A 24,528-nucleotide genomic window follows, 5' to 3' on the forward strand; every position below is an offset into this window, starting at 1 on the left:
AAGTACTGTAAACATGAAAAAAAAAATATTTTTATCATTTATGTGATGTTGAGGGAATGAACTTCTAAAAAAATCAAAAGCAATTATTCAGTAGTCCAACTAGTTAACACAAGTTCTTTTAACCGATTCAGCTGATTCATACTTTTAATTGTAACTCGGTTTAAATCGATACATTTACTATCGAGTTGTCACACCAATAATCTAAAATGATGACAAAGGATCTTTAGACTATAGATTTATGTTATCACTGAAAATGAGTGCTGACTAATTTCGATTGTTTTATTAGACAGGGATCTCTGTAATTCAATAAATTGAATATCAGTAGTATATACACTATAGTATTAAAAATAGTAAAAAGCAAATATTCCGTAGACAGCCTTATAAAGAAAATACTTTTTTTGTAATTATTTTCGAAATCCTATTATAACTCTTAGCACAATATATTGCTAATAATTTTTTGTTACATTATACAAGAATTATGAAATAGGTAAACAAGAAGTTACGACAGAACTACAACCTTCGAATAGGGTCTTGTAAAGCAAAGAACTTTTGCTTTGAAGTATTTTTTGTCATAATTTCAAAGCAATAAATTACGGTTGCGCACTATAAAACACAAATAAATAATAGTTAAAAAAACTAAAAACACGCTTTTTATAGAAAACCGATCTAAAAAATAGAAAATAAATTTTAATAAATTTAAATTAAGAAAATAGTGTTAAAAATTTCAATAAATATAAATTAATAATAGTGTGAATTAAAAAAAAAATATTTTATTTTGATAAAAGCATGGGGTGCTTTTTAAGATATTATCGAATGATAATCACTCTACTCATATCAGTCAATAAAATATTTATAACTATTGACACCATGCACCCCACGCTTTTTTTAAAATAACAAAATTTTTTTTTTATTCACACTATTATTAATTTATATTTATTGAAATTTTTAACACTATTTTCTTAATTTAAATTTATTTTCTATTTTTTAGTTCGGTATTCTATAAAAAGCGTGTTTTTTAGTTATTTTAAACTATTACTTATTTTCTACTTTTTAGTTCGGATTATTTATAATAGCTTGTTTTTTTAATTTTAATTCATTTTCTTACCTTATCGACTATACATGAAAATTATATAAATTAACAAAAATCATATTTTGCAAATTGAAAAATGGAATAATTTTATCAAATTAGCGTATTGTCATCGGTACTCGATAAATCTACAAAGTTTGAACGAAATCTGGCCATTTAAAGTGGGTCAAAATCGCGCCCAAAGAAGTCGGTTACAAACAAACATACATGTGAAGCTAATAAAATAGATGTAGTTTGCAGCTTTTAATTACATATGAAACCATCTTAATTTCCTCATTTATATGTGTTGAAAATTTTGATAATAATTATACAAAAAATACAAATAAAATGTCAAATTTTCTTATGGTGAATAATTTCGTTCTTAAATTCCTTTTTTTAGTAAGGTCAATTGGACTTAGCTATGCAAACCAAACTCAATACACGACAGATCATTTACTTAGGATTTTGTTTTAGTAATGTCCAGATAAAAATTATTAGTTTTATAGGATATATATTTTGCCAAACCTTATCTACATAGCCAGGTTTAGATCAATTGGTTGGTTCTAGTTTGTAAAAGTGCACTCAATTTAGATAAATAAAAGGAGAATATAGTTTAATTAACTTATTGAATGAGGAAATAAAGTAAAATTTTATTGTATCATAAAATATAAACAGCGAATTTAATATTTAAAATATTCATATACAAATAATATTAAAGCTGATTATTAGACATAATATATAATTGTGTTAATTTTTTTTCTCTACTAAACACCATAGTTTCATAAAAAAGTATTTAAGCCATTTGACTTTTTTTTACTACTGGCTGATATAAACATAATGAAAATTTTAAAGTATAAAATTATATTTTATTAGTCACTAAAATCAATATCAGAGTCGGAGTCATTCCCTCCTCTTATTGTTTTCTTGCTTTGAATGTGTAAAGCTCTTTGTTTTTTAGCTTCTGCAGGGGGCACCAACAAGTCACCTGAGTATTCTATCACCTCTGATCTGAAATATGTAAAAATATCTTATATTTAAAATACAAAGGATTTCTTATTTTATTTTTTTTATTAAATAATATATATGATAAATTTAAGCGGTTAAGTATATTTTTCTCACCTGGCAATTCTCCACTCAAGTATGTCTGTGGAGAAGTCATCGCGATTGCCAAGGTCTGTGAAGCCTACAATAAAGTCCTTTGTTTTGTTGGATTTTACCAGACCAATTGTGGGTATGATACGAATTTTTAGACGACCTGAAAATAAAAATTAATAACAAATTTTTCTACAGCATTTAGGTTGGAAGAAGTTTTTAATTACTAAATAGATTATAATTCCCATTTACTTTGTTCTTAATACTAGTAGATACAGACCAAATACTATGTATAAAATATAATTACAAAATTAAACATGTATCATGAAAACTTTGTAGATATGTGCAGTTTCATTCAAATTACTTTTAAAATTATTACCTGTTAAGAATGGAGCTCTTTCTGCATCAAGTTTAACAAATCTGGTCTCTATATGTTTTTTAGCGAGAATCTTTAGATGCATATCAACAATACGACACCTGGGTGTGTCATTTCGATAGAAGTGACAGACAACATTTTCACTCTTATTACACACACCAAAAAACTCTTTTTCATTGTCAATCTCTGTGTATTCTCCATGACCCTAGAAATAAAATGTATGTATTTATCATAGTTTTAACTATGGTGATGATGAAAGTTGTTACAGTTTAATGTTATACAAAAGAACATACAATTGCAAGCCATTCCTGTTTTTGTTTAGCTCTCTGTTTCATTTCAGCGATCCTTTGCTGTCTAATAGCCTCCAAATCACTGTTGTCCATAGCATCTAACCTGTTACATTTTTTATGTAAGATTTAGATTCAATTTTTAATGCTTCAATTAAAAGGTATATTCTATTTATATAATCAAAGCATGTTGAAAATTTATTTTAGTTCTTACCTTTCAATCTCACTGTCAAGCTGTTTCTCAACATTCTGAGCAACATGATGTAAAATTTGCTCCATGCTGGTTATTTTTCCTGAAATTTTGAAAAAGTTGAAGTACAAGTTTATTTTTTTATTAATATCTTAGGGACAACCTCATGACTTACAAAATTATTACGCATTCTTACAATTGTCCAGATGAAGTGGGTGGCTAGTAATTAATAACAACAAAAAAAAATCACAGATGTTTTTCTTATTCAACATATTTGGAAGATCTTAAATTGTTTAAGGAAAAATTAAGTACGTAGAGCTACAGAAGTGGTGAAAAAATATTTTTGTCCCTGTTTTTGTTAAATTCATTCCCATATATGAAGAATATTACAAAAATAAATCAAGATCAAGTCGATGACCTCATTCCGTAGGCGCTTAAAACATAAAAAGCAGCAATTTACTTACCCTGTTTCTTTATTGAAGTGTAATAAAATTAAGTAATCTTTAGGTAAAATACGATATATGAATACTAAATATTGTGTTTAATACAGATCTTTCATTTCAAATGAATTTCGCCGGACAGTGATTTGACGTTTTACGCTATTCCGTGAAGTTGACAATTGTTAACACCCTTGTCACTTTAATGTAAAATGTAACTTGCCAGTAATGGATTGTAAATTATCTAAAGAAGGAACATATTTTGAGCCCCTCATTGAAACAAACATATTATAGTATACATTTTAAACTTGGAAATATTTCTCCCATTTTGATTATTAAAAAAAAATGTAATTAAAACAAGGTTATAAACTAGTAATATTTTGTATATATTTCACGAAACCGGTCATATGCCCATACTATAAATTATAAAACATAATAGTAATACTGAATGTAAAACTCCTATTATGAAGAACTTTTAAAATGGAATGTTTTCTTTAGAGGCAGTAAACAAATTTTTAAAGATTATGTTATTATCTTTATTATATTAAAGATTTATGTTCGTTAAGTGTTAGGACGTTACGACATTAAGTGACCCAATAAATAGAAAAAACCGATCCATATAGACACGCTAAATGTTACAGCAGTTGAATATGAGATATAATTGTTTAGGGGTAAAGGGCATAGCCGGATAAATATGGGAAATCTGCCCCCATGGCTTTTTTGACTCACACTCAGGTGATCGATTTGGTATCGAATAAAAATAATCCACCTAAATTTTTAGCCCTTTAACTCAAACGGCTTTAGAGATTTTCGAAAAAACCTGTTTTTTCGATTTTAATTTTATTTTTATACTAAAATTCGGAGTTAATCAATGGTGATTTTTTTTCTTATTCTTAGGAGTCTAAAACATGAAAAAATCGTATGATCATAGTTTCTTAACGAAAAACCGATTTTTAACGAAGGACAGAAAATTACAATCTTTTTTTTTTTAGCATTTTTGAAATATGTCAATCACCAAAACTCGTCAGAACATGTCTTTTATACCCCTCTAGATACAGGAATTTTTTCAGATTTTTGAAGTGGTGGAACAATGTCAAAAAAATTAAAAACTCATTTTTTTCCTTAAATCCTGCGTTTTAACACGTTTATTGTTTTTTTTTGCTTGAAAAATACGTAAAAAAATTTTTCTTTACTCATAATTCATACAATTACATTCCTTTTCAAACATTTCTAATCATTTTACTAAACAACTATTACGTAAAGACTATAGTTTTCAAAATTCGCGCCAAGTTAGCGTTTTAGAACGTCATCTACTGGGATTTCTAGAATCTATCTTTTATGCCTTCTAAAGTTTCGTTTGTTCAGGTAACCTACAAATAATGTAATGTTTGTATTGAATAGCAATTACTCCGTTAATTAATTCAGTGCATTTATATTGAAACTTTTTTCACGTTCCACGATCAAATAATACTGGAGTATAATTGTTGTTGTTATTTTATCTCCTTTCATCATTGTAAGATATTGGTTTTCACCATTAAATAGTGTAACAGTTGTTTACATCTATTCAAGTAAGTGAAGGTTTATTTTATTCGAATTCCTATCCTATAATTGAAATCTTGATTTCAGAATGGATTTCGGTAAAAAATGCATAAGTTGTAATATATATTTACGTAAAATAGCTGGCTTTAAAAAAGTTATTACGACTCTTGATGAGGCTAATGATGCGACAGAAAAATTTGGAAAGCGTGTCTTCATAAATGATACATTTTGTAATAAGTGTCGAGTTATTTTAACAAGACCACCTATCTTAAAGAACACCAAAGATTCATCTGCAGATCGAGTGAGTATCGAAAGCCAGCCTATTTTGACTCAAACATCATCCACTACTGTTTTGTCTGTATCATCATCTGAAGATCCTCCATATGTTATTGAAGAAAAAAAGAGCCTTTTTACATACTTTATGTTTCTGATTTTTTATGTGTATCTTTTAAAAAGATATATTTTTGACAAAAAAAAATTTTCTAGGTATTTTTTGAAACAAAAAAAAAGAAAAAAGTGTTAAAACGCAGGATTTAAGGAAAAAAATGAGTTTTTAATTTTTTTGACATTGTTCCACCACTTCAAAAAATCTGAAAAAATTCCTGTATCTAGAGGGGTATAAAAGACATGTTCTGACGAGTTTTGGTGATTGACATATTTCAAAAATGCTAAAAAAAAAGATTGTAATTTTCTGTCCTTCGTTAAAAATCGGCTTTTCATTAAGAAACTATGATCATACGATTTTTTCATGTTTTAGACTCCTAAGAATAAGAAAAAAAATCACCATTTATTAACTCCGAATTTTAGTATAAAAATAAAATTAAAATCGAAAAAACAGGTTTTTTCGAAAATCTCGGAAGCCGTTTGAGTTAAAGGGCTAAAAATTTAGGTGAATTATTTTTATTCGATACCAAATCGATCCCCTGAGTTTGAGTCAAAAAAGCCGTGGGGGCAGATTTCCCATATTTATCCGGCTATGCCCTTTAAAGTTATATTAAAATAATAGAATTCCGGACTAATAAAAAAATATACTGCTTCTAATAATATCCAGTTAATGACGTCTCTGTGTTAATATAATAAAATTATATGTTAAACATTAAACAATTATTGAGTAAACTGTAATTCAGTTATTCGAAATATGTTAGACCAGTATAAAAAAATAAATCTTTCCTTCTCGAGAATTGTATAAAGCTACCATAGCTACTTTCACTGACTTGTGGATGAGATCGATTTTGATTTTAGTACTTAGGTACTTAATATGATTACAAAAAATAACATTAAAAAGGCCATTAATTGGATAGTTACAATTTTTACAATCAGATAGTTTTATTGAGGTGGTAGAGCCTAGCTGTGGTAAAATTACTACAGCTCGAAAAGGGGGTGGCTCGACCGGGGAAGTACCACCCTTTCACAAAAGATCGGCGTGAAGTAGCCTTTAGTGGCTGAATTTCGTCCGATGAGTGAGAGAGCCGGTTGCCCTTTCCGTATTCCCACCCTTTCCTGCCATTTCCTTATTCCTACACCTCCCTTTTCCTCAACAATCAAGGTTGGCAACGCATCCACAACATCTCTGTTGCGGATATCTATGGGCGACGGTTAATACTGCCCATCAAGTAGGCCATCTGCTCGTTTCCCACCTTACACATAAAAAAAATTGCAGTTACAGCGGTGAAGCGAAAATATTTCCGTATATTTACAATTGATGCCAATTTTACAAATTTTATCAAATTAAAATATAAATCACATCGAATTATGCATCTCTGAGAGCATTCGTATCGATAAATGATTGAATGAAAGTATATCGTTAAGATTTTATTTTAGATTAAAATTTTGCTGTTTAACGGCTACGGTAACCAGTGCTTATTTGCATGTACATATGGAGTGCACGCTACTGATTATGTTAACCCTTAGGATTAGTATTACATAAAGTACAACGAGAGGCTTACAATATGTTTAAAATGACTGCCGAATTATACCGACAACAAGACCGATGGTCTATAAGCATATATGTATATAAATAAATACATGTGGATATCGATCCATAGGTACCTACAAAGTTAAACGTTGTTATTGTCAGACGGCTATTAATTCCTGATAGAAATTATTCTGTTATTACAAAACCATATTGCTTCGTTACCAAAAATTTAAATGATACTTCATCAAGGTTATTTCAGCGGTAACATCTATACCGCTTTTGGGCTTTCTTCCTATATAGCTTCTCATGGCCTCAAAATATAAACTTCCTCAACGTATAGGTTGTTTGTTTAAAACTCATTCCATTATTCAAAAGAAAAAAGGAAGGATGATTGATAGACTGATAAACTTTGAGATAGAGGGACTTAATACCTAAACTGATTGGCTGAAACACTGTAGATTTTGTACTTGGACATTAAATATGGGACAAGTTTTTTTTTCCTGTCACAATTAAAGACACGAAGTCCAAACATAGTTTTACTGGGCTAAATTACTCTTTACGACCAGATCGTGACATATCTAACCTACAAGAATGTCAATTCTGCGACTACAAGTAGCTATATTCATTATCGTTGCTGTATTCACGACGGGTAAAATCTTAATATGCTGGTGAATCAATTTTTTATCGGCCAGTTTACTTAAGAACAATTTCTCTCCTTGGAAACTGATCCTCCAATAGTAATGATTTCAATGTGAATAAAGTAAACAAATGGGTGTAAGTATGCGAAGATGACTCAGTCAGTAATATATTAAGACACGAAAGCGTTTTTTTATCTGCCTGAGATGACTGTGTTGACTTTTCCTCGATTTGGTATTTTACAATCACTAGTTTCAGCTATCTAGATTTATTCTTATTGCATCATTTCCAATTCTATTCTGATAAAGAATTTTCTTAGTTATTTTCGGAAGCATTCTGACAAAAGATCCTGCGATAGTGATTCCAATATGAACCTTACCTACGAAAGCCTCAGAATACTTCTTGGGACTAAAAATGATATTTTTACTTAGTTTATTTAAACCCGCTTCAATTTTTTTATTACATTTCGGAACCCTATTACACATCTGCATGCGCACCCGTAGTATAATCCAATTTATTGTTGTCCCAGGGACAATGAAAAGTTAAAGGAAAATTTTTCTTAATGTAAAGGACATAGCTCTGAGATGACTGATGAAAACTGTTTAATTAAAAAAAACATTTAGGACTTATGAATATGGGAAAAATAAATAACATTTTATTCTTCGTGTTCAATTGTTTATTTTGGGAAGTCCAGAAATTTATTAATCAACCATCTGTAAGATTTATCCGGCAGAGGAAACTTAAACAAATTATAATAAAGTTTGTAACGCCACGATTCAACTTTGTACATTGTCTTAGGATTTTCATCAGTTAGAGCCATCATAAATGTTTCAATTATATTTTCATCTTTTAAGGAATCAAATCTTGAATTATTCGAAGCAAGTTTTAAATAATCATTTAATCTACGAATTTTTGTTTCGTAAAGCGATTTTTGTTCTTCGGTCAGATGTTCCACCATAGCATTTGCGTTTGAATACTGGTTCGTCATAAGATTACTGGCACCAACGAAACCACCTTAAATGAAAAATAAAATGATGTGGTACCGAGTTTTTTAATTCTGTTATTCGTTTATCTGTTTATCATACCTGGTATGAATGAAACAACTTTTAACCCCATGTTCATGTGTTCAAGACGTAACGCTTTACTCCAGGCGAGTAAACCAGCTTTACTTGCGCTGTACGGCCCGAAACCAGGTAATGGTTGAAGGCCACAATGACTTGCTACGTTGATTATACGAGGGTTGTTTTTATTCTAAAATTGTAACAAACAAAATAACAGAAAGTATAACGTAAATAAACTATTAAATGTATTTGTAATAAAGAATGACAAATGTTATAGCTATTTTCTAAAGAAACTATATACTTAAATAAATTATTATTATTGTTCATGTACGTTTATGTAACGTAAATAAAGTACCTACCTGTAATGCACATGCATAACAGGTATCTAACTATCTACTGACATGATGACAGATGACATTCACTTATGATAAATAAATTGCCAACCTTTAATGCGTTCCTGCGTAAATCTGGCAAGAAAGCTGAAGTGAAATTCATAGTTCCAAGTAAGTTGATGTTAATTGTATCTTCTATAATTTTTGGTGTTTGCCACTCATAATCTCCAATAGTCATAACTCCCGCGTTGTTAACAATTGCGTATAATTCTATCAAAAGAGTATTGGTTATATATTTATTAGATAGATTTAATTAATATTCAGTTTTATATAAATGATTCTATTATTTTAGTTATTTCAAGATTTTTAAGCAATAAAAAAGTTTTGGATTCTTAACTTCAACTGAATAGTTTCTTTACCAAATATAATGTAAAAGAATTTTTTATTATCAACAGGTTTATTGATGCTATTGAGGTCAGGGAACTTTAAAAAAAAATGCATTTCTTAAAAATAAAAAGATTATACACTGTCTTCTAGCTTTATTAATATTCAACTGGTAATAATTTAGTTTTAAGTAGCTTTTTATATTATTTTTTTATTTAACGAAATTTCCATCGCTGATAGTAAAGTTTTTAATTAAAATTAACTATCACTTACCATAGTTATTGTTATCATGCAAAATTTTCTTGACATAATCGTAAAAACTTAGTATACTACTGGCGTCGGTGATATCCAGCTTGTGGGGATGAGCGCGAAGACGGTTCAGAGACTTAGCTGCTTCTGTGTTAATACCGTTATACATGCCTGAAACACAAACGTTTGAATATTATGCATAGTCCAAGTTTGTGTCGTCATCAGTCATGGTACATAAATACGTTAATATTATAATGTGCTATGATTTATAGAAGAAAAACTCTTAAAGTTCCGTTTGTATTCGAATGCTGTTAACTTAGACTAAGCATACAAAAGTGTTTATTAAATTGATGTTATGTATATTTACTTCTTTACAACGAAATTTGTTGTAAACAAAACTTTAAGCGAGAGTGTTTCTTATTGTATGCTATGGTGTAGGTTAGTTTATCCGTGTCTAGCATATTGCTACTACCTGGTCATTTTGTTGATTTGAAAAATCCAATATGTCTGGAAAATTTAAAGTACTCTCTATGGAGCATAAGGCTACATTTTGCTAAAATAACTGTGTATATGTATAGTAGTTATGTAACTATTTTTCTTTAAAAAAACTTCTTTTACATTATATTATTAGGTACAATTGCTAGGTGTACCTACCTATTGCGGAGAAAGAATAACATAAAGCTTACTTAAGAAAACATATCAACAAAAATGCTTTCCATCTTTTATAATTTAATCATTAACAATTATAGCTTTTGTGCTTATTATACAATATTTTGGAAATTAAAGATTGTAGTGCATTCAGTATTAAAATATTATTAAATCTGTCTGGCTCCGAACTATTGTTTTTTTCCATAATTAAATGATGATTTTAACAGGCTCAAAACTTACTCACATCAACAAATGTAATATAAAATTCTCACATTTTGCTTTAACGATATATTATTTACCCTCAATAAAATACTTAATATTAAATTAAACAACTTAATAAATGTATCGTTCTACCGAGACATGACGTAACAACCGAATTTAAATGGAAAATAACAAAAGTCATTGTAATTTAAGGCATAAGAATTATTATCTAATTAACATACCAGCCACAGTAATGAAACCCTCTCGCGCTGAACGCGCAGCTATACTCCAACCCAGGCCACTATCGCAACCAGTTATCGCTACCACCTTAGTCCACGACATTCTGTTATAGAAACACTCAATAACTTCAAAAAAAACCTATTTGCATTCAAAAAAACTTTAGGAATTAGTGTTAATATGTTTAAAAGGTATTTAAATTAGCATAAGCACTTTCATTTTATGTTATAAATATAAAATAAACAGTCGTGAATAAATTTCAACTAGCAACTGCAGTTATTTACTTCATTATTTTCAAGTACAAAACAAGTTTAAGCTCACCTTTGTTTTATGTCAGTCTATTTATGAAGTCCGAGATGTAGTGACCGTTTTGTAGATCTTCAACCGACGCGTTGCATATGAAATAGGTTTCGGATTTCATCGCATATTTATGAAGAATTTTATGTTCGAATTGCGTTTTGTCGTGTTAAAAATGAAATTTGATACGAAAGAAATTGGTGTCTTTTTGTATTAACATAATCAAATACGTGCCCCTTATAATTTTCACTCATCTTCGATAAAAAATAATAATTTATTTGAAAAATAAAGCATACATTATTATTTCTAGTATTAAAATTACTTAAGTTAAATGTGAATATCGAACGACCAAAGAGATGCCAATAAAAGAGGATCATTTCAGCACGAATACCCAACTGAGAGATTAGACCTATGGAACGGAAACAATCTTGTATTTCTGCTTCACTTCACCGAGGATCGAATCCATCGCTAAAAGTGTTTCGGAAAATACACCGCAAATGACACTATCCGTCCCAGTTATAGTTATCCAACTGGAAAAGTAATTACCCTAAATAGTCTGGTATCAAGAGTTTTGTATCTATGCTCGTGGAAAAGTTTATTTTTTTAAATGAAACAAGTTAGAATGAGGTCATGAATTTTAATATACAAAGTAGATTTCTGGTTAAGATTTTTAATAAAAAAATAAATAATAAATGTGACAAATTATAAACGTATTTTTAAATTTAGGTTTATAGCTAAGCGGTATGTGCATTGCCTATAGCAGTGATGAATCGGTTCGAAATTCGTTTTTTAATGGCTCAGTGGGGATGCTTCCAATATCAAACAACAAAACACGTCCCCAACGGGATACACACTAATTGTGACACGGCGGATATTTACCGCGTCGTTTTTATTTCAAACATTCATTTCATATGAACATTTTTTATAGATTTTGTATAATAACATCAAATGGAACGTATCAATTCGATTTTTTAAAGTTTGAAATAATAAATTTTCATGTACGTACGGTAAAAATTGTGGAAAATATAATGCTTTGATTCTCAGTAATAACTTATATAAGATCTTCGTTTTGTCTTTTGCTGGTATGATTTAAGGACGGTTTCCAGAACAGCGGTCATTCGAACAACACTTTTAAAGACAAGGACTCTCAAGGGAAATCTACTCGCCCCCGGCCACCTTCCGATAATAGTGTTTGCTCATTTAAGTGTTCCAATGTATTGTCCGGAAGTTGGAGACCTTGTGGTTCAAATGTCACAGATTTTAATGACATATTTAAGATTGTGAAATTATCTTTATTGTTAATGACTTTCAAATTGATGTCGTTACTTAATTTTCTATTAACTAAGTTACTTAATAAATTTAATCTAAGAATTTAATATATATGCGATTATACTAATAGTTATTAAAAATTTTACATGTACATATACAATGTAAACCCTAATGTTCTCAACTTTTACTTACCTTCAGTACAATAATAAAAGTGTTTAGTTACGGTAAATTTAAATTTTAACATATTGTTCTCATGTTGAGCCTGTTACTGTTTTTGTATAACAATTAATTATTATTCTTTCCATAATATTGACCATTCTGAGTTTGTGTTCGAGTGGTGTATTTCAATTAAAGTAAACAAGCCGAATTCATATTACCATTACTGTTAGCCAGCTGTTAACATAATTTAGTGTTTAAAACCCATAACTAATTTGAATTTCTAACAACTTTGGAATTGGTTTATATTTCAAACTGAAATGTACTTATTATAGGCGTTTATAATTTTATTTATTCCCTGCGGGTTCTGTTCTAGGGATTGTTTGTATAATGGCTCATTAAATACACTTGATGAAAGTCTTATGTTTAATTTCCTTATAAATTGTCAGTTACATTTTAAATACAGTTTTATAATAAAACGAAATTATCTTACAACAGTGATAAAAATCTATAATAATAAATTTTAAGTTCAATTTCTTAAATTACTTGTTATCCAAGGTACATATTGATAGACATTTGTGTAAAGTGAAGGTACTGACGTTCCACATGGACTGTCAGCTCTTTTGCCACTAACAACACCAATAATATAATAATTTCCTCGATATAACATCATCAAAGGACCTCCTGAGTCGCCTTTACAAGTATCTTCACCGGTGCGACCGGCTGCACATAGGTGAGAAGCCGTCAATTGAGGATATGACTTCAAACATTTGTCATGGGGCACCAAATGAACTACAGTCGATTGTTTGATATTAGTTTCATAAGCACCGTTGCGACCCCATCCCGCCACAGAGAGGGGAAGGTTTGATAAATCAGGGTCATCGATATTTAACGGCGGAAGACAGATAGGCCTTATAAAACCTGGAAGTTTAATTAGAAATTAATACTACCATTTATTATCTTTTGTTGCGAGTTTATGTTATGTATAGGGTTATGTATAGGGTTATGGGATTCTTACGCGTATAGGGAGCATATCCACGAATTTTTATAAGTGCAATATCATTATGTAGCTGATCGTCATCATATTCAGGATGATGTATAATATTTTCCGAATACATTCTTATATTTTCAATACATTCTCGCCTTCCGCCCATTTCCGATATGCAGTCTTTGGGAAATGTTCTTTTGTCATACTCAGCTAGTGTAATTTCAACGCTAGAAATTAAAAGGTATTGTTAATATTACAAATAGTTCCGAAGACGTTATAATAGAGTAGTAATTTCATATAAGTTATTATAAAGAGATAATCTCCACGTTCAAGTACTATGCATGAACAAAATCAACAAATTTGATAAAATATGAAATATGAAGTCTGCGAATTCGTTTGGCGGCTAATGATATATTTAATATGTAACAAAGAAGAATGAAATAATACATTTATAATATTTTCTGTCTAATTATTTTTATTTTGAAAGAGTTTTAAAATTTTTCTAAAGATAAGTGAGAAATAAATTCAAACATAAGTACAACTTTTGTGTGTATAATATTAACATTTCAATGAACTATTGGTAGGGGTGAGATAAGATAATTGCTGAGGAGCCTATTACTTGTTAATTAATCAAGATTTATAAGCTATTTTTATTAAAATTTAATTACCTTGAGACTTTTGCTCCAGATTCATAAACGCAGTGACCAGCAGTTAGGATAAATCGTTGGCTTATCAGAGAACCACCGCAACTAAAAGCAGCTTCTCTGTTACCGTAATCGAAGGTTACCTTCAATAGAGCAGTCCATGGAAACTGATCTAATTCGGTTTCTTTTCCACCTTAATGAATAAAGTACTTATCAGAATGTGTTTTTATCATAACGTTGTCTTAATATACAATGTAATAAATATATAATCATGTTATAGATAAAGATAAGAAAATTTAGGTTGTGCATTTAAGGAACCTTATAAGAATGTTATTACTTTTAAACTACAATTTGTGATAAAGTCTAACTCTTACCTGCTATTCTATCTTCTAGACTATCATCCGATGTGTTATTTTGATCAAAGGATCGTTTTTGCCTATTTTGATAGTATGGATATCTTTGCGGTTTTTGGCGTGGAGAATAGTTAGGCCTTGGATATCTATTGGAGTTATCAGGTGCATACATGCTAAGGACTTTTTGTAAATCTGTGCAAAAAGAAAGGATGAATAAATAAAAGATAGAAAAATGAAAAGGCAGAAGCAGTTAAGAGACATTCCTAGTGATTTTCATACACTTACCTGTTATTCTTACAGAATCAGAGTCATCTTTTCCGCAACAACCTGCAGAAGGATCTGGAATCATGTTTGTATGAGACGGACATTGTTGGTATCCACCTTGATTGAAAATCCCGCTATTCTGTTCCCCACTATTGGGATATTGTGTTTGTCCGGAAAGGCTAGGAAATTGATCATTTGGGAACTGATTATTCGGAAAATGGCTGTTTGGAGATTGACTGCTTGGAAATTGATAACTTGGATATTGACCATTTGGAAATTGACTATTTGGGAAATTACTATTGAGAAACTGATTATTATTTGGATATTGCCCGTTTTGCGGTTGGCCACCAAAGTTATTTCCATTGTTAGGGAATTGCGGAAGATTTAAATTTGGCATATTGTCAAATATGCCTTGATTATTTTGTCCATTTTGTGGGTTTCCATTAAAGTCTCCACCAAAAGTTCCTGGATGTTTTCCAAATGGATGGGGTATTTTTGTATCAACTCCCATACCATTTTCAAAATCAGGATTTCCTGGTAAACTGTTTTGCTGTCCAGTAAATGCACCTGGATTATTAAAATCAGGACTTTGATAGTTACGATGTCCCCTTTCATTAGGTCTTATTGGAACAGGCTTCTGATGTTGGTTTTGGTACCCATTATCTATTCCCCAAATATTAGAATTTGGACAACATACCTAAAAAAATATAAAAGAATACAATACCATAACATGTGAATAATAATAAAAGAAAACAATAATCGTATAAAAAAATAGGTGTTTGTTTTTTTACATAGTCTCCTTTCGCAACGGGTGAGAATCCAAAAATCGAGGGTCTTTCGCTATCACTTGGGCCTTTACAAGGAAATTGTTGAAGCCATGCCTGTTGTTGTCGGGAATTCATTTTCGCAAAGGCTGGGCAATCAGAAATACGGACACATTTGTCACAAATATCTGAAATTACAAATAAATAATATAATTATTTATATTAAATAAAAAGAAATTATTGCTAAAGAATATTCTAGATTTTATATATAATGTTGTAAATTACCTTACAAATTAAAAATTAATGTAGAATATAAGGTGTAATGATATAAAACAAATTTTGTAAAATATTCTTCGTTATAACTAGTAATTCCTGTTTGATCAGTTATATTTTTAACAGTAAAATTGGTCATGTAATTTAATTTAAAAATAGTTAGGTCTTAACAGTTTTCTTCAATATACAATGTTCAATAATATTCACTTTATTCTATGAAATCCATTTAATTTGTTAAGTGATCCTGTTTCTAAGGCTCCCTTCTCATCTATTGTACTTTGGTTTAAAAGAGCAAACAATTCAAATAGCGAGAATAGAACCAATGTTTTTTTTTTAAGTAAAAGGAGCTCTGGAGCACTTAAAAGTTTTAAGATAAATACCTTTTCGTACAGCGCCAATAAACACAATGTTCATCCAAAAAAGAATGAAGGTGACACACAGACTTTGGTTCCTCATTGCAAATGATTAATGTAACATCACACAAACGTCTTTCAGTAATATTTTTTACGTTCATCCCTGATCCCTCCTGACTTAAGACTACTTTATCATTGGACATTAACAAATGCCTAAGTAATTGTTAATTGATGAAGAAAATCTGTGGGTATTTGCCACTAATTGCATGACGTAGCTGTCATTTATATTGAGTCCATTAGAATACCAATGTGACGTTTGAGATAAGTATCCAATAATTAGGAAAAATTCCTTTTATTAATTCATATCACAATGTAACAATGGAAGTCCAAGAATCGTCGTGATGACATTGATTACCATTTACCTGGATATTTTAAGGATAATTGTTATAAATTTTAATAATGTGGGGAAAACTTAAAGAAAACTTCTATATTTTAACATCATTGCTATGCAGAATTTTATTTCATTTTACATTCTTTTCAGAGGTGTCCGACGTAAAAGTCCTCTAAACGAGTAATCCGATATGCAATTACTTATTCAGAGACTTTATGGGGTTTTGATTTATATTATTTTACTTGTTTATCTCAACCAGACTTAGTATTAATCAACTTAAAGGAGGCAATTTTATGTGTGCTGTACAATGTATTTAAAAATGTACATTGGTTTACTATTCATACATATATATGTTGGTTCAAAACTTCTTCATATATGAACATATTTGTTAATTTTTTCGATGGATAATTTAACAATACTATCGAATTCACCAATAATTTAGGGACCGTTCTTTGTACAGACATCGTTATCTCCAGAAAATTCTTCAATCACATATCCTTTTAATGTTTTAGGATGATCTTTTCGTATTTGCATATGTTGGTGTTCTAGACGATGAATTTTTATTTTGCTTGAAGGGGGTTAGTTTTGATTATTTATACTTGATTCATCTTCCATTTATATTTTGTAACTGATTCAATGACTAATAATAATTTTGACCCAATTTTATTAGAAAACTTATTTTTATCTACTAATTCTTTTATTTAAAACAAAGTTCATAAATAACTAATGTAATCTTCAGTCAAAGTTTGAAACTCAATTCGTATGTAAATCAGCACGGCTAGTTTTCGAAATTCTCAAAGCGAATTGCAAACCTGTGTTCATTAATTGGTCAGTCGCATTTGGAAACAGAAGCGGAGTCGGCGTCCACGCAGAGTCAAAAAATCAATTAGGAGGACATGTTCAGTTGGTTGACACAGCGAGTTTGATCGATTGAATCGTTTGTACCGGTAACAAGTTGCTATTAGGCTCTCTACTAACTTCCTTTTACGTATCGCTGTTACTTTTGTGTAGATTGATGGTAAATAAGTAAGTTTTAATTGCATTTTGAAATGAAATTTTTGCAATCGACTTTTAGTTTATAACTTTTATGCGATGTAGTGTATGTAAAAAAGCACTATTTTTCTTACAGTTACAAAATTATGTAATAATTCTTATAACAAAATACTTTAAAAATATAGTATTTAAAAATGTCAACATTTAGGGAAAATACACTCTTAATTGTTTTATTCTACTAATGTGCTTACTATTAATAAACTATAATATAATGCACTCAATATATTTATTTAATACAATGTCTGAGTATGTAATATACCTATCTAAAATGTTTCGAAATACTAACATTTGCTGCAAAGTAACTACGATTTTTTTCAAATAAGATCTAATGTAAGGCAGGTTTAGGCAGAAATTATTAGATAATATAATTATAAATATATACTTAGAAACACATTAGTGGTATACCGTCTTGGATTTAGAAACGACGTTTTAGTAGGCCTATGCCGACTTTACACACAACGTGCACCTTTTAAGATTTTAAAGCCCCTTTTCCCTCTACGTCCAAAATGGCTCTCCTGTTCTACTTACTGTATATGTTGAGACATGCTTGACTTAGAATAATTATAATATACGTATGTTAATAAAAAGAGTGACGTAATACCAACATAAATACCAACTAAAACTAACATATAATTTCGTCTGATTTAGTCAAAAATTTAAAGGGTAATAGAGAATTCTCACCGGGATTTACTGTAGCGGAACTAAACTGATTTGTCTCATAGCGGAAGCAGCCTAATTTTCATCATCCGTACTAAATTCCTCTTTCTTTCCAAATATGTATAGTTAAACTTAAAAGCGTTTAGTGTAAGTTGCTTAAACAGGATTTTCATCTTTCATTTAAAACTATTAATGTCTTATATGTGAAAAACTTTATACATCATGACGAATTTTGCGTTTTTTTTTTGTTTAACTTGGATAAAGGGACATTTATATGAATTTCATCATGTTTAATGTAGTCACAGCCGTTCAAAAACTAGGAGTGTAACAAATGTTGCAACAGATCCAACATTGAAATTCAAATTGATCGCTAAGTTTTGTACGAGCAAATTTGTTCCCTTTATGCGCATAATTATAATGGGATGGTAAAAAAAGTGGTCAAAGAGATGATAAAAAGTAGAATGCTAAATTTATAGAAATAAAATTTAAAAAGAAATCAAAGTTTACGTGTTTTTATAAATTCTTCTCTCTAGATTCGTTCTGATTGATTATAGAAGGTGTACGAATTACCTTCCACTTTGTAGATACCTTACGTTTGGTTATCGCAGTTTAACTTTATTTGTTATTGATTTCAGACAAGAAGCATCTTTATCTTACTATTGTAGATACATATGTTTATATCAACAGTTTTATAAAAAAATCTGTTGGTTTTGTACGGTGTGGCAAATATTTCTTGCGAATAAAGTTGGTTGCTTTTTAATGATATTCTAATGACATGCCAATGAATTTAAGACATTGTTTATTCGCGTGTTCTTAAAAGTGATTCCAACTTATGGAATCTCAAATTATTCAATGTAAGTATATAGGACGTTTAGCTATAAGGGTTACGAGCGAGGCCCTAAATTACACCGTTATTCATGGAGAAGTTTCCCGGTTTACGAGCGCAAGGCCAGTGGACCGCAATCAAAACCATCCTACTAATATAAACGAACATCTTAAGATAAGGAAATAATTGCATACCTACTATAACTACAGGAAGCTCAACATATTCATCGGAAATTAAAGAATGTTTTGGTATGGGAAACTATCGAATATATTTGAAGTTTTATTTAATAAAACAGCAAACATTATAATTATTTATTAGCTAATTATATAAGGTGGCAACCGGAGGTTCCAGGAAAACTACGAAACTTACTTATATGTATATTATAATAAAAAAATACATATTAAAACTTATAACCTATACCTAGGACTACATGATTGCCCCGATGTTAGGATAGCAATGCCATTCCATAGCTTGTGTGGTATCAGGAATCTTCTGGTTCACACGGCTTGGTGTTGGTTCCGCGGAGTCAGCGGCGTCACTTGTTATATGATATTTTATCTATACAACGATGTTACCCCGGCGATGTTCATTTATTTTATAATATGTAGCGCGTACGTAACAAGCTATTAGATACACTATTATTGAAATAATAAACAAAATTCTGGAGCTCCTATTTCTGTCTTACACCTATCATGTTGAAGCCGTATTTTTAATGAATCTTGAAAAAATATTAAAGATACCATACTAAAGGCATTGCTGGTAATTTTATACCCACAAGTCACTTTTGAAAAGAGAGTCTGATTACTTAATCATAAAATAAGGTGTAAAATTTTACTTAGATAAAATTTTGTATAGCTTAAAAAATGAGGTCAACGAATTTGAGATTTGATATTCAGATTTTCAATGGCGTCAACTTTTCTCTTCAGATTTTTTTTTAAATAAAGAAAAATGATTATTATTATTTTATAATCAGATTATCAGCAACTTTTCTGATGCTTATAAAAATATAAATGAATAATACATATAAATGAAACTAGTATTTTAGGATTACTACGCATATTTTATTATTTTTAAAAATGACATACTTCCTACGTTTCGGTTACTTTGCAGCAACCGTGACCACGGGCAGACATCTCGTCTGGAGTATGTTGTTTTTAAAAATAATAAAATACGCGTAGTGATCCGAAAATGTTAGTTTCATTTAAATCAATATTCGCAAAAGTCTCAGATCTCATTATCTTGAAGCGTGAACAATGAGCAACCCGGTTTGTTCTTAATTTTTTAATTTTGTTATTACTTTTATACTTTGTAATTACGTAAAATCGAGTTTGAACTTTTTGGTAAAAAATATAAGGGAAACAAAAATCATTAATATATGTATATAGTTATTATAAATTATTGATGTAATTGATGTCAATCGTATTTGTTTTATTATGTAGTCATAACGCTTATGAAGGGTAACAGGATTAAAGTGTTCGGAGATGAAAGTTGGAGGAAATGAACATAATAAGCAATCCGAAAAGGAAAATAAGAAAAAGTACCGACTTGAGAATTCTAATTGAAGGGACGAGTTAACGTTTTTCCGACAGCAGAATTTAGTTCACCCTTAAAACAATTCAGAGTCGAAACAATAGATTTCTTTATAATATATATTTTTAAAATAGGTTGTAAAAATTTACATAATCATAAAATTGCACTAATTTTGTCATATGCGTGTTGGCTGTGTAGGTACTTGTTATAAGAAAGAATGGCCGAATTATCTTCATTTAGACTTCTTTCAATAGTATGTTTTTCAACTATTTATTGATTTTGTTATAAGTTCTTTTAATATTTCATACCGATGATATTTCTTAAAAAATAAATTTTAACGCATTTTGTTAAATATTTTTTTTTATTTAATGTGCTTAAAATAAAAATTAAATAAATGGAAATGAGAAATAACATGGGCAGAGAAGACGGTTACTAATATTTTCTACGTCATCCTTAAAAAGTGACGAAAAAGTTATCTGTATTGTAATCCTATTTATTGTATGGAAAAATACTTCCAACTATTGAAAATTTCATTAGTTGTTCGAATGTGATCAAATAGTACTTGTAATGTTTCGCCATAGTAAATATAAACTGTCTACGTGTCAGAAACACATGGGAGCGTGCGAAATTAAAAAGGAAGGAAGCAATAATTTATACTTAAAAAAAGAGTAAGTGCTAAACCAAAAAAATATAACTTTTACATTCTTTTAGAGCTTTCTAACCATGTAGGGTTAAATACGAAATGTTAATTTCAAGGCCACGATTACTGGGTTTTTAAGTCAAATATATGTGTACTATAAATTCATACAGCTATTTTAACTTTATTATACACACTTCCTCTTCAAATTACACTGGCGAATATTTTCACACACAATAAATCCCGGGTCGTAATTTGAAACACTCCTCTATTCAAACGTTCTGAAAGAGTCGTGCTATAGCACGGTCATGTTTTGCTGTTGCCTTTTGCTCTCTCGTTTCATGTGGCACAATCGTCAGTACAATGATCTTTTGACTAGCGAGCAAGGTTCTTAAGCGTAAAATTTTTAGCAACCCTTTTTTGAAACCTGCAAAATTAAACGTCCTCAAAATGATGGAGTGACAGAGAGTAGCTCCGTATAATATTTTTTACTTACATACATGTATATATTTTCTTTTTTTTTTTAATTGTGTATAAACTTAAATTTGCATAATGTCGTTTTTTAACAGTAAAAACATAAGATATATAGAGGTTAACGGAGATGTCTAAGATTAATGTTAACCAAGTGTTGTAAATCTATTCCAGGGTTCGTTATTACCTAAAATGTAAATGAGGTCAAACCTCAAAGCTAAAGGCGGCATGCTCTTTTTCAGTTCAACCAAAAATTATGTCATTTCAAAACACACTGTTAGCACTGAAACTGTGTGAAACTTAAGTATTACAGCTACCTCAATTTAATAACTGTTTCCTTCAATCTCTTTTGTTTTCGTCCTGCAGTAAATAAAGAAGATTATTTCTTCTCGCGGTTGTAAAAAGTTAGTAATAAAACATTATGCGTTTATTTTTCGTGTTGTTAGGGGAAACGTGGAGGAAACAAGGTGAGAATCTAATTATATAAAATGGAAAACATACCATGGTATTTACTAATATAGTAAATAATATTAATAAACATTTGATATTCTTTGCCATATAATCCAATACCCTACGTCGAACTGCTTAAACTATGACCTTTTTTAATTACCCTTAAAAAAATTAAGTAAATCATTTTACCATAAAATATTTCACAGAAATAAAAGCGTCAATGCAATATCTGAGAATAAACTAAGTTATACCTTCACTAAATTAAACAAAGGGTAACCATTTAAGAAAGGTTCGTTGAGTTTATAAAAGCGCAGGTGGAATAATGTGTAAGTAATTTGATGTGATAAAAAAAGCTCGGTTCTTTATTGTTTACTTATCTATATTGCTGTTTAGAAAATAAAGGGGTCTCAGTCGTAAGTCTCTTGGGTTTCTGGGAATACCTTCGTAGATTTATGTCACCTCAGCTCTACACTACGTGCCACGCTTCGGACAGGTAATGTGTTTAATGGACTTTCAAGATATCTTTTATAATAATAACGTTATAAATATTTTCTAATCTTATGTTTTTCATTATGTTTTGCTATTGCTTCTATAAAGTTTTCATTTAACGTTTTTGAAAGAAACGTAATATAACTACAAAACAATTCGTCTCAAAATGACAGTTCAGTATTTTGAATCCAAGAATCGTAAAATTTAAGAAGTTGTCTGAATGACTCAATATTGCTTTAGGTCAGATAGACCAGACGTATTCTTTAATTATATTGATAAGGGCTGGGCTCTTGATAGTGGATAATTAATTAATCAAATTTAAATTGAATTTAAATGAAAGTAAATAAAAATAGAAGCTATAAGAATGATTAAAGAATGTAGTTTACAACTAAAGGTTTCTTACATTTTACTATTACCCTTAGGTAAATTAACTGAATATATGTATGCAACGAAAATTAGTTCTTACAAAAAAATATATTTAAAGAGAAGATTCCTAATTTTTAGTAATGTATAGAAATATTTATTTAATGCATACTCGATGTCTCCAATCTAGACAGCAAGGATGGCGCTGTACTGTGTACACGTATTCCCCAGAGATTATGCAGGTTGAAGTCAATCCACTCGTTACCCCCTGTATTCACAGTGTCGACTCGTAAACGATCTATGCAATGCACTTTTGAACAGAGTTCAAAACATTATCTCCTGAGATATTAACTTGATACTGTTCTGCCGATGGAATATTAAAGGGGATACCTTTTTCTACGTATTCAAAATAGCTTGAGTTAATGATTTCATATCCCTTCCATTTACATACATAAAAATACATCAAAAAGATCATTTAAATCAGTATTATTTTGTCTTATCGTAAATCATTTTTATTGCTTTCTATTGGCTTGTTTAGATAAAATACTTCTAAGTTATATTAGAAGAAAAAAATACATTTAAAGTTATAATTGATCACCAAACAAGTTTGTTATATCTCGATATTTTAATAAGAGCTTTCATTTAATGAAACGAAATATGTAGAAACCATACTCAGTGCTATGTATTAATATACATTCAGCTACTGCAGTCATGTATTGAACTTCAGTGTAATATGAACATATTACACATTAGTAAATTCACATAGGAGTATTAATAACCGCAGTCTAAGTCCCTATTGAGCTCTTTGTTACATACTTTACCGACAGAAATTCATAATAGTGTAGAGGTGTATGTCTTCATGTAAAATTTATCGACAAGGGGAGGTAGTAGACGTTCCTGAATATAATATCACTGTTCCAGAACTATTTATCACGTTGTAAAATAGTTATACATCAGCTAGGAACTAACTTTTGATTTTACTTGACGTAAACAAGTTTGTGATACATTAGCGTATTTGCGCCACATGGTAATCAAAACTTTCTACCTTTGAAAGTGTAATTTTGTACGGTGAAGTATTTCTCGAAACTTTGATTTATACTGCATATTGAACTAGAGAATTTTCAAGGGTCAATTTTTATTTATCAAAGTTAAATTTACGTTTTATTTTATGAGAATGCTTATTATTACTTTGGGAAAATTTCGTTCAGTGTTAAGAAAGTTCAACGTTTACTATCAGATATAATATTTAATATAATTCTGGTATCCCCATATTTAAATTGAAGATTCTCTAGGGACGCTTGAACTTTGAACTAGCCTGTAATTTTCTGCACAGCTCGGACATCGTTATCCACTATTCATGTTAAGTGGAAAGCGATTTTAAACTACTTTTTCACTAGACGCTTTTCTTAATAGTTTCAGTGAGATTATTCTGAAATGAATAACGAAGATGAATTTAGAATGAACCAGCTACATACTCCATACAAAGTTTTTATTTTATATAAAAATGTTTCGCTATTAGAAAGCTTTTGAACTTGATATTTGTTAAAAACTATAAAAAAAATAAAGACTTAATCTCTTATCAATAGAATACTTAATGCAAATGTTTATTTCCCTTTTTATTTCCGTGTTTCTACGTTATTGCTGCTTGTT

General features: G+C 29.8%; 3 protein-coding genes across 4 annotated transcripts; all 3 read right to left on the minus strand.

The window, feature by feature from the left end:
- Positions 1–1,696: 1,696 nt before the first annotated feature.
- Positions 1,697–3,633, minus strand: LOC116775938 (thioredoxin domain-containing protein 9). Its single transcript, XM_032669000.2, has 6 exons — positions 3,476–3,633; positions 3,036–3,114; positions 2,828–2,927; positions 2,538–2,739; positions 2,186–2,321; positions 1,697–2,074 (listed from the first exon to the last, which is right to left on the minus strand). The coding sequence occupies exons 2-6, from the start codon at positions 3,098–3,100 to the stop codon at positions 1,936–1,938; spliced, it is 642 nt and encodes a 213-aa protein (XP_032524891.1). The 5' UTR covers positions 3,101–3,114; positions 3,476–3,633; the 3' UTR covers positions 1,697–1,935.
- Positions 3,634–8,205: 4,572 nt separating this feature from the next.
- Positions 8,206–12,170, minus strand: LOC116774312 (D-beta-hydroxybutyrate dehydrogenase, mitochondrial). 2 transcript variants are annotated; one of them, XM_032667010.2, is made up of 7 exons: positions 11,954–12,170; positions 10,972–11,028; positions 10,656–10,756; positions 9,589–9,735; positions 9,044–9,201; positions 8,624–8,789; positions 8,206–8,552 (listed from the first exon to the last, which is right to left on the minus strand). In XM_032667010.2, the coding sequence occupies exons 3-7, from the start codon at positions 10,753–10,755 to the stop codon at positions 8,215–8,217; spliced, it is 909 nt and encodes a 302-aa protein (XP_032522901.2). In that variant the 5' UTR covers position 10,756; positions 10,972–11,028; positions 11,954–12,170; the 3' UTR covers positions 8,206–8,214. The 2 variants fall into 2 exon arrangements, with proteins under 2 accessions (XP_032522901.2, XP_061377279.1); XM_061521295.1 differs by lacking the exon at positions 11,954–12,170 and having other exon boundaries at positions 10,972–11,429.
- A 620-nt stretch (positions 12,171–12,790) lies between these two features.
- LOC116774286 (uncharacterized) lies at positions 12,791–16,197 on the minus strand. Its single transcript, XM_032666968.2, has 7 exons — positions 16,039–16,197; positions 15,413–15,573; positions 14,643–15,318; positions 14,379–14,549; positions 14,029–14,197; positions 13,391–13,587; positions 12,791–13,293 (listed from the first exon to the last, which is right to left on the minus strand). Exons 1-7 carry the CDS (start codon positions 16,112–16,114, stop codon positions 12,902–12,904), a joined length of 1,842 nt encoding a protein of 613 aa, XP_032522859.2. The 5' UTR covers positions 16,115–16,197; the 3' UTR covers positions 12,791–12,901.
- Between the last annotated feature and the right edge of the window lie 8,331 nt (positions 16,198–24,528).

This window comes from Danaus plexippus, chromosome 8, assembly GCF_018135715.1.
Source record: "Danaus plexippus chromosome 8, MEX_DaPlex, whole genome shotgun sequence".
NCBI classification, from domain to species: Eukaryota; Metazoa; Arthropoda; class Insecta; order Lepidoptera; family Nymphalidae; genus Danaus; species Danaus plexippus.

Coding starts and splice junctions, on each gene's coding strand:
- LOC116774286 (XM_032666968.2), bottom strand. CDS start 16,114: ATGAGGAACCAAAGTCTGTGTGTCACCTTCATTCTTTTTTGGATGAAC. Junction 15,319..15,412: donor CCGTTGCGAAAGGAGACTAT/GTAAAAAAACAA, acceptor ATATTTTTTTAG/GTATGTTGTCCAAATTCTAA. Junction 14,550..14,642: donor TGATTCTGTAAGAATAACAG/GTAAGTGTATGA, acceptor CTTTTTGCACAG/ATTTACAAAAAGTCCTTAGC.
- LOC116775938 (XM_032669000.2), bottom strand. CDS start 3,100: ATGGAGCAAATTTTACATCATGTTGCTCAGAATGTTGAGAAACAGCTT. Junction 2,740..2,827: donor AACAGGAATGGCTTGCAATT/GTATGTTCTTTT, acceptor TTTTATTTCTAG/GGTCATGGAGAATACACAGA. Junction 2,322..2,537: donor AAGAGCTCCATTCTTAACAG/GTAATAATTTTA, acceptor TTTTATTTTCAG/GTCGTCTAAAAATTCGTATC.
- LOC116774312 (XM_032667010.2), bottom strand. CDS start 10,755: ATGTCGTGGACTAAGGTGGTAGCGATAACTGGTTGCGATAGTGGCCTG. Junction 9,202..9,588: donor GCATGATAACAATAACTATG/GTAAGTGATAGT, acceptor CTCTTTTGATAG/AATTATACGCAATTGTTAAC. Junction 8,790..9,043: donor TACGCAGGAACGCATTAAAG/GTTGGCAATTTA, acceptor TTACAATTTTAG/AATAAAAACAACCCTCGTAT.